This window comes from Aplysia californica, unplaced genomic scaffold, assembly GCF_000002075.1.
Source record: "Aplysia californica isolate F4 #8 unplaced genomic scaffold, AplCal3.0 scaffold01774, whole genome shotgun sequence".
NCBI lineage: Eukaryota > Metazoa > Mollusca > Gastropoda > Aplysiida > Aplysiidae > Aplysia > Aplysia californica.
Genome location: NW_004799044.1, coordinates 21164 through 35180, shown reverse-complemented (window position 1 = coordinate 35180; position 14017 = coordinate 21164). Strand labels below are relative to the sequence as shown.

The 14017-nt window shown below is 38.7% G+C and overlaps 1 protein-coding gene across 1 annotated transcript in view; it reads right to left on the bottom strand.

Moving 5' to 3' along the window:
• Nucleotides 1-277: 277 nt before the first annotated feature.
• LOC101847015 overlaps nucleotides 278-14017 on the bottom strand; it is a gene marked incomplete at its 5' end in the record, with an annotated part of 25612 nt that continues 11872 nt past the window's right edge. Inside the window, 8 exon segments of the mRNA XM_005113246.3 lie at nucleotides 278-1910; nucleotides 2767-2804; nucleotides 4005-4201; nucleotides 5273-5384; nucleotides 9363-9407; nucleotides 11504-11637; nucleotides 12216-12335; nucleotides 13008-13169. Coding sequence (XP_005113303.2) covers nucleotides 376-1910; nucleotides 2767-2804; nucleotides 4005-4201; nucleotides 5273-5384; nucleotides 9363-9407; nucleotides 11504-11637; nucleotides 12216-12335; nucleotides 13008-13169 — 2343 coding nt within the window.

Below are 14017 nucleotides of genomic sequence, written 5' to 3'. Positions count from 1 at the left end.
AAATGTAACTCGGTAAATCCAGATCATTACGTCACCAACAGAACCAATGTGCAGAACCGACGACAGTCCCATCTGATGTGGGTAAGTCTGGGAAAGATATTCCTGATTCTACACTTGATTCAGCACTTTGTGTATTCTTTGTGCTCGACAGGTATATTATCATGGCAACGAACGATAATCCGTTAGACTTACTGCGGTACTATTTCCGAGCAGCGACATACATGTGATTGAGAAAGACTTTTACTAGGGTTCACAGCAGATTTCATTACTTGCCGTGTTTGGGTAGTCCAGTGAGAAGATTTCAGTCATGTGTGGACACAGAGCTTTGTGTGGAAGATTTGAAACTTCCTCGACTCATGCCCACGACCATCTGCGTTATTGCTGGCTTTGCTCTCCATTCTGACTCACCTCGGAGTGGTAGTGGAGCTTGGACTTTTTCCTTCCAACTCGCTTCTCCGTTGCATTATGGTTCTGATCGTGGCCAATATACGTGTCTCGCAGGTCAAGGTCATCCGGGTAGCCAGTGTCCGAGAAAGAAGAAGCACCTTTCCCCATCTGATTCACGTCCAAGATGGTTTTGTTCACAAACTTATATCCCTCACGATTCCTCAAGTCACTGACGTTCATACGAACTACTTCGTCGCTTTTTCCCGAGAAATCATTCTTCACCTTGCACGGGGAGGTGACGGGTGACGGTGACGATGATGTCATCATAGAAGACGATGAAAGTCGTGCCGCGCGTTCGCTGGACGTGCTACTACTCCTTCGACCGCCCGAGCTACGAAAGCGCTTCTCACCTCCGTTGATGAGATAGTAGTCCGGCTCTCCGTTTTTCCGTCGGCTCGACCGTCTCGTCTCCACCTCAATGACCTGACCTGACTTTGTGGTGATGGTGGTGGTGGTGGTGGTGCTGCCCGCTATCAACTCTGCGGTGACATTCACCGGAGGAGCGGCACCGTCTTGCGGGCTCAGTCCGTTGCTCGCGGTCGCTGGTAGACTCGGGAGTGAGTGCTTGCTGAAGTCAACCGAACCGTCTGTGGAGGGGAGGAGAGATGATAACGAGTCTGAGCCTCTCGGGTACTCCACCAAGGCAGGGTTGCTGCTTTTGCTGTCCGCGTCGGAATACGTGAAGGAGCTCGGGCTAGCGTTGACCCTCGTTTCAGCCTGAGCCATGTCGTCTCTCTTGAAGCCATTCCCACAGTCCCTGTAGCCTCCATTGCCCTGGCTCCCCCTGGAACCTGCGGGGCTGGGTGCTGCTGAAAGCCGGGGAGGAGTATCACTTACCGAAACAGTTGCCATGGAAACAAAGGCGGGGGGGCTTCCAGGTGATTTCCTAGAGGGGGACGAAGACGTAGCAGACGCCGCTGCCACTGCTGTTGCAGCTGTTGTCAAAGCGTGGATGGGCGTCGTCGCCATTGCAACAGAATCATACACGGTTGCAGCGGGTGCTGCTGCTGATGGAGATGAAGACAAAGTGGAGGGTGATGATTTTCTGCCCGAAGACTCTGAAGAAGAAAGCACTTCAGAAGGTTGCTTTTTTACGTCGCTATCTGTGTCCTCGACCAGTTTCTCATTGGATTTCATGCCGATGAGCTCTTGGGCAAAGTCCGACATTCCGTACTGTGTGGCGATCCTTAACCCTTCCTCAAAAAGAGAATCTTTGCTGTTCTGCAAGGCTGCTATGTAGAGTGTGTTGAGTGGGTTATGCCCCAACTCATCTGTGTAACCCAATGTGTAAGCACCACCAGCACTGTTGAATTTCAACCCATTGTTGTTGTTGTTGTTGATGCTGTGGTGGTTGTTGTTGTTGTTGTTGTTGGATCTTCCGTGGCCACTCGTCTTCATGTTTGTCCCAGAAGACAGAGTGTTGGAGGTGGAGGAGTAGCGTGGGGAGACAGATGGTGAGGCGCCTGTGAAGAGGAGAGAGAATGATTTACGGATTAACGACTACCAGTGATTTATGGAGTTACTACAACCAAGGAGAATTTCTGTATTTGTGCCCATGCCAGTGTCTTGAGTCTGTGTTTTTGTGTGTTTGTTGATGTGATGTGTTTTTTTTTGTTTTTTGTGTATGTGTTTTGTATGTGTACGTTTTTTTGTATGTGTGTGTGTGTGTGTGTGAGTGTGTGTGTGTGTGTGTGTGAGTGGGTGTATGTGTGTTTTGTTTGTATGTGTATGTTTTGTGTGTGTGTGTGTGTGTGTGTGTGTGTGTGTGTGTGTGTGTGTGTGTGTGTGTGTGTGTGTGTGTGTGTGTGATAGTGAGTGTATGTCTGAGTGTGATTGTTCATCAATACAATTTAGGAGGAGGGCTTATATCAACGCTAACAAACAGTACAATTAGAAACATACATCTAAAGTAAACATAATAGGAGTCAAAGAGTAAAATTTCAAAGTTTCATTTATCCAAAAAGGGAGAACAAAATCTTTTCCTTTTTAATATTTGTTCATCCATTCCAATACCACAATGTGGGTGGTTGGAAGGATCCCACAGGTATGTCCTACTTCGTTACTTTCCCTCTGTCGTTTCTATTTCTTTCCATCCTTCCTACTTTTTCCCTGCACTAAATGACCCATTATTGTGTCCATCAATGTGCTTCTATTTACTCAAACAAACAACATCACAGAATTGTAATAATTTTTTAAAATCCCATTGTCCATTAAATACCGGAAGACGATAAAGCTCATAACAGCAAAGCCAAACAAACTGAAATACAACTGACAAACTGCAGTAATACATGACTGAAGTAATAAGGTGCATAGACATACCTACAGGAGGTGAGTATTTGGCTGGATTTTTTCTGTATCTGAAACATGAAAAAAAATACTATTATTAGACAAAGATCTACATTCAAAACAAATGAATATACCAATAACAAAATTAAGGAAGAAATGTGTAGAAAATTATACGTGAAAAGTATGGTTGAAAAATGGATTGATATGTCTTATCAGGGACATGGAAATCTTTGTGAGTATCACCATTGTAGTTTCAGCTCATAAAAAAGACATTCCACCGACAAACACTCAGAATATTTATTTATTTTGTTTTACTTCAAGCTGGTCATGAGAAAATGTTAAGTGCTAAATTAACTGAAACAAAATTCAGCTATTACTAATCCAATTACTACCACTCGAAAATGAAATGGTAGGTTTAACGCCCCGCCCCTATCAACACTATTAGATCATTTAAGAGGCGGGGCCTCCGAGTTAAACGTCCGTCTCTGAAAAGACCGAGCCAAGAGGGAAATTCGTGTAAAGTGCCTTTCCCAAGGACACAACATCGGACCGAGCTCACGCTCGAACCCCCGAACCCGCAATCTCACAATTACGAGTCTGGTAGCCTAACCACTAGGCCACCGACGCCACTACTACCACTTGTTGACAATGCAGAGAAAAAGAAATTTAAAAAAAAAAAAATCTCAGCCTGTGTACTGAAAGTAATTTCACAATTCATGTGTTTTGATGGAGCAAAGAGTCTTTTATAGCAGTACTTCAATTTTATATCCCGACAGAAGGATAGCGTTTGCCGATACACCATTATTTATTTTGATGCAAGTCCATCAAAATGAAGCAGAGTACTAATAAACAAAGCGCTTGGTACCTTAATTTGCAGTGTCCTCAGATCTTTTTAAAAGCACATCAAAATGCTATATCAGTGGGTCACAACAAAATTCAGTAAGATGAAGAAGTGGTGCAACTTCTATTACTACCATTGTGTGCTACAGAAATATGATGGTGTGTTATGGTGCGAAGTGTAACAAAGTGGTGTTGTGTGGTGTGGAGTGTGGTGTGGTGTGGTGTGGTGCTGTGTGGTGTGGTGTAGTGTGGTGCGATGTGGTGTGGTGTAGTGTAGTTTGGTGCTGAGGAGTGTGGTGTGGTGTGATGCGCTATGGTGTTGTACTCTGCAATGGTGCGGTGTGATGTGATGCGGTGCGGTGCAATGCTGGGGGGTGCAGTAGACAGTACTTTGTACAGCAATGTACACCACAACCATTTCCTCAACTCACTTGGCAATCATATTCACTAGCGACTGCCTTCTTTTTGTCATAAGAGTTTGGCGATCATTGAGGACATCCATCTCCGCGGTCAAAGCTCGCATCTGCTCGTGGTCATTTGTCTCCAGTAAGACCCGCAGCGCACTGCGAATGCGATCCTGCTCCTTCACCATCTCTGACAGGCTCAGGGTGATGTCTGTCAACTCAGTCTGTGGGAATTTGGGGTTTTTTTTTATTTTTTGCAAACAAAAAACCTAGGTGAAGACTTTTTGACCAAAGGCATAAAAACATCAAGAAATATTGTTGTGAGCCAAGAAAAAGAGAATAAGAAGACAAGCTGAGGAGAGCAAATCTTTTATCTCGGTAAGTAAAGAGGAGGACAGGCAGAACAGGAATTTTTGACACTAGTTATAAGAAAGGAAAAGAGAAAGAAAAAAGGAATAGTCAAAAAAAAAGAAAACAGAAGAGAAAAAATGGAAGGAGAGTAAAAGAAAGGAAGACTGAAATGATCATTTATCATTGAGTCTATTTTTGTTGTCTGTGCAACTGAAAACAAATCCTGCGAAAAAAAAAAAAAATTAGTGAGAGAACACCTTCTGTGTTTCTGTAAACAAATTGTGACGTGTGCTGACAATATGAGTAACTTTTCCCACCCCATCGGACACTAGGAGCGTCCAGTACTAGTGACAACTGTTTCGTTTTATTTAGTGCTAGTTTTTGCTTGTTTTTCGGAACTATTCCCGAACCAAGGTTTTTAATAATGACTAAGCCCTTAGTTTCCACAATTTTGAAGTTGGACACAAGCTTTGGGGGTTATAATGAGACATAGTGCATCAGGTTTAGGTGGCAGTAGAAAAAATCTCCGGGAAATGGAGAAGAAAACTCAGGACTAAAAGAATTAATTCTCTCAATTTTTCCCTTTGAATACAGACAAATCTATGAAACTAAAGGTTGGGTTTGTACAATTTAAATCTATGAAACTAAAGGTTGGGTTTGTACAATTTAAATCTATGAAACTAAAGGTTGGGTTTGTACAATTTAAATCTATGAAACTAAAGGTTGGGTTTGTACAATTTATTCCATGAAACTAAAGGTTGAGTTTGTCAATTTATTATATGAAACAATAAAAGACATGTTTAACTTGTAGAAAACAGTTTAAAATCGACTTATTTGATGAGTATATTTTCTACTGACAACTCCATAGTTTGTGGATTGTGAGAAATAACTCATTGTGTCAGCACTTGCCTCACAAATAAACACTTAGCCAGAACAATACAAACCTGCAGATCGTTAAAAGTTTTGTCATAGCCTCGAGGAGAGGAAGACGTGGAAGGGGAGGTAGACACCACATCACAAGGCTCTGATTTGGGCGGCACGACCACTTCTGCAGCCCTAGGGAAGAGAAATGAGAAGAAATCTTGGTCACGAATTATTGTCAAACTTATTACAGATGTCGTTAACCTTCAAAAAGATAAATGTAAAATCATACCAGTGCAATCATGTTTGCAGCGTTAAAAAAAAGTAAAAAAAATAATGTATAATTTTTTTTTCTGTATAAAAAAGATATTGTGAAAACAAATTTTGGCATATAAAATTATAGAATGGTAAAACATGTCATTTTGAAACAATCAGTTTAGCAAGAACAGTCATTTAGAGTTAGGTAAAGTGTAACTTTAAAGAATTAGAACACAGTAATCATCAAAAAATAAAAAAAGAACAGCAAAATGAAACTTCAATATAACTTAGTTCAAAAATCAAGTATTTCACACTTTGGGGGGAAAATGTTTTGGTTTTTGGATGAAGTAAAGAATTCTTATTCGCTATATTCCCTATATTTTAAAAGAAATAAATCTGACTAATTACAGAAGCTAAACTCAATAAGTTTCTTCTGGAAAAATAAAATAAATACAAAGAAAATGTATTATTTTTCCACTCTTCTGGAAAAAGAAAAACCAATGTTGTTGCTGACATAATATCTCTAAAGATAGGCCGCCGAAATACGAAGTGAGAAAAGAAACATTCGGAACAACAGTTCTCTGAGTCACAACCCTAACGTTTTTGTTTGTTTTAGTAAGAGTTTTACAGCACTTGAAACACAATAAGGTCATATAAGTGCCGAAGATTAGAGGTGTTACAAGAGAGTTACAAGAGAGTAAAAAACACAAAAAAGGAGAGATAAGGATGACAGATGTGTGATAGGCAAGAAGGAGCAGACCACAACAGAGCACCCACCAACCACCCACTCTCTAAAGTTCATCTTGCGATATTTATAGCAGCTTTCAAAAGACACTCCATTCAGTTTGTTGCTGCTAACACTACACATGTCCACCGTCACTAACAGCATCATAAGTGAGGCATCATGGTGAAACCAGGCGCTCGTCAAAACAATGTAATCAAAGAAAAAGGTATTTTTCTATCAGTTTGGCAATTTTTAGACCTTTTTTGTTCATATGAAAACACATTTCCATGTGAAGTTTACTGAAAAACCTTGTTTAAAGGCACAAAGTATGTAATTTTCAGTTTTCAAGGACTCTTAAGCTATTGAAGTTACCAAACTTTGGCGGCCGTTTTCTAATTAATTTAACCACAGTACTACCCCATCTTCTTCAATAGCAAATATCTCGACTTCTATTCAAGCTAGATGGATACGTTTTTCATTCAAGGCAAGGCAAAAGAATAAGCTTTCAAATGATACCAATAACTCCACATGTCCAAAAATTGATGAGCGCCTGAATCCACCGCATTATGACACATTGCTAAGACAAAGCAAAGACAAAGAGAGCAAACAGAATATAATATCAGAGAACCTCTGAGTTCTACCAGCATTGTTCCTCTAACAAACCTCAAAATACAACTCTTATAATTTACTCTTCATGCAATCGTTTTGTTTTAGTAAGAGTTCATACGTAACTTGCAAACACAAATAGGTCATATAGAAGTGCCAGATATTAGAGTGGTTGCTAGAAAGCAACCTACATAGAAAAGTAGGAGATAGGGATGACAGATGTATAACAAGAAAGACAGAATGAGCAAACCACACTAGAGAACCCATCAATCCATAGAACCCATGAACCGTCCAATCATTTTTTTAAAAAGTACAGTGTTTACCAAAACTAAGAATATGGCAAAGATTTATAAAGCATCGTAAGATGAGGCGGGTGCAAATCCTAGAATATCTTAATTACATTAAAAATAATGCTAAAGAAATATCACAACGAAATAAAAGTTATACAGTGCTACAAATAAAAGGGTTCGCACATATTAAATAGACTCTCAAGCTAAGGAAATATCTTAATTTTGGTGGCCATTTTCTTCCAAATTTTACCTCTGAAACCAGGTGAACCCCATCTCTTTCAATTTCCAATATGTCGACTTGTATCCAAAATAAATGGATATTTTTTTCATCGAAAACAAGACAAATGAACAAGCTTAAAGATGATACCATTAACTCCACATGCCCAAAAACTGTCGAGAGCCTGATTCCATTGCGTCGGAACACATATTAAGTATAAACACATTCTCTAGAGTCTTTCACACAAGAAATAGTCTTTTACTTTTATGTAATTTTTGTGTGATTTCCTTGTAATAAAGCAAGCCAAACAAGAGGCTGGCGGGTGGGTGCTCTAGTGTGCTTTGCTCCTACTTTCCTATCAAAACATCTACCTTCCTTCTTTTTTTTGTTAGATACTCTCTTCCAACACCTTTAATCTTTGACACTTATTTGACCTAACTGAATTGCAAGTGCCGTTAAAATGCTTACTAAAACAAAAAGAAAGCCAACAAATCCCATGGGAAATAATCAAACAACGTACTGGACTAACAACTAACAATCAAAAACATAAATAAAGCAAAAATCAATAGAATAAAACCTTTGCATTTGCTAATTAATTCACAATCAAAGTACGAGATGTTCAAATAGGCCTATAATACGCTAAAACTGCATGACACCACATACCGTGTTAGTTAGTCATCGACAAGACGTAGGCCCCCATCTTCTACACAAGCATTTAATGATAGAACCATAGCCACGTGAGGGGTGTGGTTAAGTTTCCTTCAACATTTTAACACTGAACAGGAATTACAAAACACAAAATGCAACAAAATTTAAAGCAAAATAGACAACACCTTTTGTCCAAGTCAGTGCATGAAAAAAAAAGCACATGTATGACCCACATGTTAAATTTTTTTACATGTCCCAATTCATTTATGACCTTATAACGACATGGGTTAGAGGGGAGGGGAAACATATGACATGGAAGCTAAACTAACAACCATGACCATAGCACTAAAACTGACACAGGTTCTCAGCTATCATGCTTTGGAAGCTCCAAAATACAATAAAACATACGAAAAAACGACATCACAAAATGTTGTAGCAAATCAAGACTATTTCACAAAATTTGTTCAAATGATGAAAGAATGAGTAACTTGTGCAAATATGTCAGCTTTACAATGACACCAAATGTGTTCTCAACCATTGAAAACATTACGGCAGCGTGGAATTTTCCAAATATCAAGCTATGACACTGATATCATATTGACAGTCCAGCTAGTTACGGTTCTGCTTTCATGTAATTTTGTCGAAAATGTAATATTTTGTACGACAGGTAAGTTGTGCACCAATTCGCTATGGCAGCACATACTTTTTATTTTCATATTTTAAAAAAATTACGCTCATTCCACTCCCAAAGGGTATAAATTTAAAATCTTATTGATCAATTAGGCCCTATGACAATGGTCCAGAGAGACTTCTAAAAAAAAGACTGATGTCCCAAAGAGCGCCCTCACAATATTAATACAAAAGCCCGACATAAACTGTTAAAAACATACAAAAACAAAGGTAAATCCCATAAATCTTGACACTTGCACATTTCCACACAAATGATATCCTAAGACCAATTGATTAGTCGACTGATGGTCATCTACAGGACAGGGAAATTCTTCTTTAAAATGTGGCAGAGTGTTGCTGTATTTACGTTTGTTATGGTATAGTAGAAGACGTGAAATACCGCTAAGGCAAGCTTTGAGTTTCAGCCCGGAAGCTCCTATTCAAGTCATGCTCTCATTTGAGAAAAAAAATTAAAACAACGAAAAACAAAATCTAAGTCAACAACCAAACAGCTCTATAACATCCACTAGTGGGGGGGGAAAAAAATACCACAACCCTCAAAGTAAAAAAGAACAACAAACAAACAAACAGAAAACACAAACCGAAACACAGAGAAGCAAAATAAAAACAAGTATCGGGAGGAAATATGGTTTTTACAACCCCATGAACGAGCGAGCAACACTGGGATACATAAAAATGCCCAGGCTGAGTCAGAGAGAGACTGACAGGGAGAGAGAGAGAGAGAGAGAGAGATGCCCTACCTCAAGGACTGGGAGATATCAGGGCCAACCTCACTTTTTGGTGGTCTGAGATTGAAATTGAATTCAAGAGAAGTTAAGAACCACCATCACCGAAGCCAAAACAACACAGCTTATAGACATTCGACTTTTGTTACATAAATGTTGCTGCAGTTTAGAACTCATACGTTTCGACTGTTGTCACATAAATCTTGTTGCGGTGTAGAACTCATAAATTAAGTCCACGTTCCGCGACACTAATATAATATGACTTTTCTGTTGTTTACGGAGCACTTGAGATACATATTGCTGCCTCAAAGGCGACAAATTAAGTAAAAAGTGGATGAAAATAGAAAGGGTAAGCCACTTCTTCAAACGTAGTCTTTTCGAAGAATTTTCTTTGTGGTTGCCTCCCCTTAATTTACTCCATTCTCCCAAAGAACTAAAATATACGACACTCACATTCTACTTGTAGAAGTGAAAAATCAGAGACTTTTGTGAACGTTCCCGTGGAACTGAGAGCGCACATGGGGAGGGGATGATAAAGTATTATCTTATTTCATCTTATCTTGCCTTTATTTTCATGTTGGGTGATTCAACCGCTCTTGATTGCAACAATAAAAAAGACCAAGACTGAGATATATAAGTTCTCAAATATCACAAGACTTCAGGAAATAACAAGAGTGGTAAGCTTACAGCACTTTTGAAAGAATCAAAATAATACAATCAAAACATTTTGAACAATTCATTAAATTAAAAAAACAAAATAACAGTTGGAGGGAAGACGGGGGGGAGGGGGGGGGGGCAGGGATAGGTGGAGGCACCCTATAACGTACTAGATCCAATATATTTACATAATAGGCCTACTACAGTCCGGATCATGGTAATAAAACTATAGAAATAAATACCCCCCAAAAAAAAGAAAAGAAAAAAGGACAAAAAGGCATCGTGAAATCAAGAAAAAGGAAAAAAAATGATCTGAAAAAAGAGACGCAAATTAGCCTAGATTTTTAATATTTCCTTAGAAGGCTGTTTTTCTTCACATGAAGAGGGTAAAACATATCACAAGAAAATGTCAGAATCAACATTGACAAACAAATGTGTTAGATCATTATGTCTAATCAAAAGAGAGAGTTTGTGAAGTGAGGTGACACACGTGCCACTTATAATCCCTAGAAAGAACTTTTCCTTCCCTCAGCCAATTAAAACATTTTTACAGTGAATATCTTTTCACTCATTTTTAAATATGACATTAATCCATAGACAAACTACAAGTCCAACATATTTTCTATGTCTTCTTAGGTTTTCCCCTTTCTAGCTGAACCGTATGATACTAACGGAAAGGAAATTCCAGGTATATGTGTATTCCGATTCAGAAATACTGGAAATACAGCTATGACTCTGATAAAATTATTCAGTGTGCATAGTTGACATTTTTGCTCATCCAAGCAGTGATAAAGTTTTTTCATTTTAAAGAGCTCAATCCATTCATAGATGAGCGTAATACTTTCTCTTTATGGCCCATTAAAATAATAAAGAAAAAAAACTACGACTCTTTGATAAAATTATTTAACACCCACAAGTGTAAAATTTTCTCTTTTCTGGGAAAGTTGGAAACTTTGGAAACCATTGCTGACGTAAAGGAAACTCATACAAGAACACGTAATCTTGAGCTGTGGGAAATCCCAGCACATGGATCAAGCAAGTGATCAATTCAAAACAGAACGTATCACTTCAGCTAGTTCTATTTATGGACTTATTTTTAATCAGAAATACAATTGTGAGGCGTGCTGACAAAATGAGGTACTTTGCGCAGTCCATAAATGGAGATATTGGCCTAAAATTGACACTAGGTTCAAATTTGTGTTTTCAGTTGATGCCATATTCTTTAACTATAACATGCCATTTATAATTTCTTACTTAAAAAGTGCAAAAAATTTACTTATAAGTGGGATGTATCTATTTCCTGAAAGCTAGAATCTGAGAAGTAACTCATTTAGCCAGCACACTTCACAAATTTAGTTTCCTGTTGAAAGAATTTTTGTTCGTCCATTCCTCACTTTATACGAAACAAAGAAGCCCAAAACAGACAACGGTATGGTATATGGTAGAAGAGAAGAGCTTTGTTGATAAGAACACTCTGTGAGCAGGTAGTTTTGTCTCACCTTGAGTGACCCTTCGAGTATTGATAGCCGCTGTCTCGCACCACCTGACGAGCCAAGGGGAACAACTCCTCGCGGCGAGTAAGAAGGGCGGGGAAATGGCTGCACAGCTGAGCAGCAGCCTCGTTGACTGAGATCTAGAGAATAATGACAATGACAATCTTTTTTCATCTCACAGGGAGGAATATACATTTGTATTAGAAAACCAAAACAAAACAAAAAAGGAGGACCTTTCACTGCTGTCACCTCAAACAAAGAGTCTTGAGTTTTTCAGTGTGCCGAAGAGATTGATTCTTTTACAGTCCTTTGTTCAATGAAATACACACAAAAAATATAAATAAAAAGGATCACACTGGACTGACCAAATGGAATAAACATTTTTATTAGAAAAGCACAACAACAACAAAACTACAAATAAAAATACTGTTTTTTAGTTTAGTTTTAGTAAGAGTTTTACGGCGCTCGCAACTGCATAAGGTCATATGAGCACCAGAAGATTAGAGGTGTTACAAGAGAGTAACAAACACAAAAAAGAAGGAGGAGAGATAAGGACAATAGATGTTTGATAGGAAAGAAGCAGCAAACCACACCAGAGCACCCGCCAACCACCCACAAAAAATACTGTAGGACCTTCCAATTTTGTCATCTCTAACAAAAAGTTTCCAATTCTTCGGTTCAAGAACCAACAAAGCTTTACTCTACTCCAACCACTTACTTCATGCAAAGACATTGGCTTGTCGTTCTTCCTCTTGGAGTCAAATCGCCCATAGATTGCTGCGTACTTTCTCAGCGCATCCATGCGGATGGGGTCTTCCGACGACATTAGCATAACCGTCTGAAAGGAAAAGCAAACTCATTTTTAGTAAAGAGTTTTACAGCACTTGCAACACAATAAGGTCATAGATAAGAGGTATTACAAGAGAGCAATAAACACTAAAAAAGGAGGAGGAGAGATAAGGACAATAGATATTTGATAGGAAAGAAGGAGGAGGGATAAAGACAATAGATGTTTGATAGGAAAGAAGGAGGACAGATAAGGATGACAGACATTTGATAGAAAAGGAGGAGGATAGGAGATGAGGACGACAGATATTTGATAGGATAGAAGGAGAAAACCACACCAGGGTTGTGGTTATTTTATCTATGTACAGGAACCTATAGCAACATGGTAACAACATGTTGACGCAATAAAAAAAACAACTGGTAAATAACTTCACAAGCATATGAAAATGGACTATATCTTGAATAATCTTGAAAAATGCTTGGGTAAATTGGAAAAACAAACAATCAAATTTGACCCACCTCGAAAAAAAAAAATTGGACCTTTAGACACCCACCAAGTAATCAATCAAATATGACCCAACTGAAAAAAAAAATAATAAAATAAAAAAAATATGGACCCACACCAAAATGGAAAACAATCAATTAAAAAATAATCAATTGGAAAAGAATTCAGTTTGACCCACACCCATTTGATCCACCTGAAAAACAATCAAATTTGACCCACCTGGATTTCTTTGCTGATCTGTTTCTTTGGCAAGGACTTGGGTTCAAAGGGAGGCAAATCCTGCGCCAGTACGGCTGCTGCAGAAGCGATGGCCGTGATCTGATGCTCAAGCAATGCCGGCTGTGGCATGTTCATCATCGCGTTGTAGGCCTCGTTGGACAACTGAACACAGCAATATATATATGCATGTTCATTTGCATTTTTATTCGAGAATTCTCAAGTACCTATGTCAAATGTAATTTCGTATTGTTGACAAAATAAATACATGCTAAGTTAGCACAGTTGTGTCTGCCTAATAGCAACTCTTGCTTTAAACACATTAACATTAGAACATTAGGTAGCACAGTGGTGTTCGCCTTTATAGCAACTCTCGCCTTAATTGAACACATTAACATTAGAACGTCAGTACAGTAGTAGCCTACAGTGGTGTCTGCCTAATAGCAACTATATATCGTCTTAAACATACCATTAGAACATTAACTAGTACAGTGGTGTCCGCCTAATTAACACCTCTTGTTTTAAACACGTTAACATTACAACGCCAGTACAGTAGTACATGTACAGTGGTATCTGTATGCTTCCCGGGAAGCTGAGAATGTTTCGGACTGTTCTATGGTCTGCTGGGGTAATAATATAGTGTAAAGCGCATAGAGCCTGCTGCTGAGCGGGGATATGCGCTATACAAATGCTATCTATTATTATTATTTATCTGTCTAATTAACATTAGAACATTAGTACAGTGGTGTCCAGCTAATAGCAACTCTCGCCTTAACTCTTTGAACCCCATCGGACGCTGGGGGCGTCCAGTACTATGACAACTGTTTCGTTTTATTTAGTGCTAGTTTTTGCATTTTTTTCAGAACCATTTCCATACCAAGTTTTTTATTAATGACTAAACCTTTGTTTACGCTATTTACAAGTTGGAGGCAAGCTTTTGGGGTTATAATGAGACATAGTGCACTAGGTTTAGGTGATTGGTAGAAAAAAAAAAATTCAGAGGAAACGGGGGG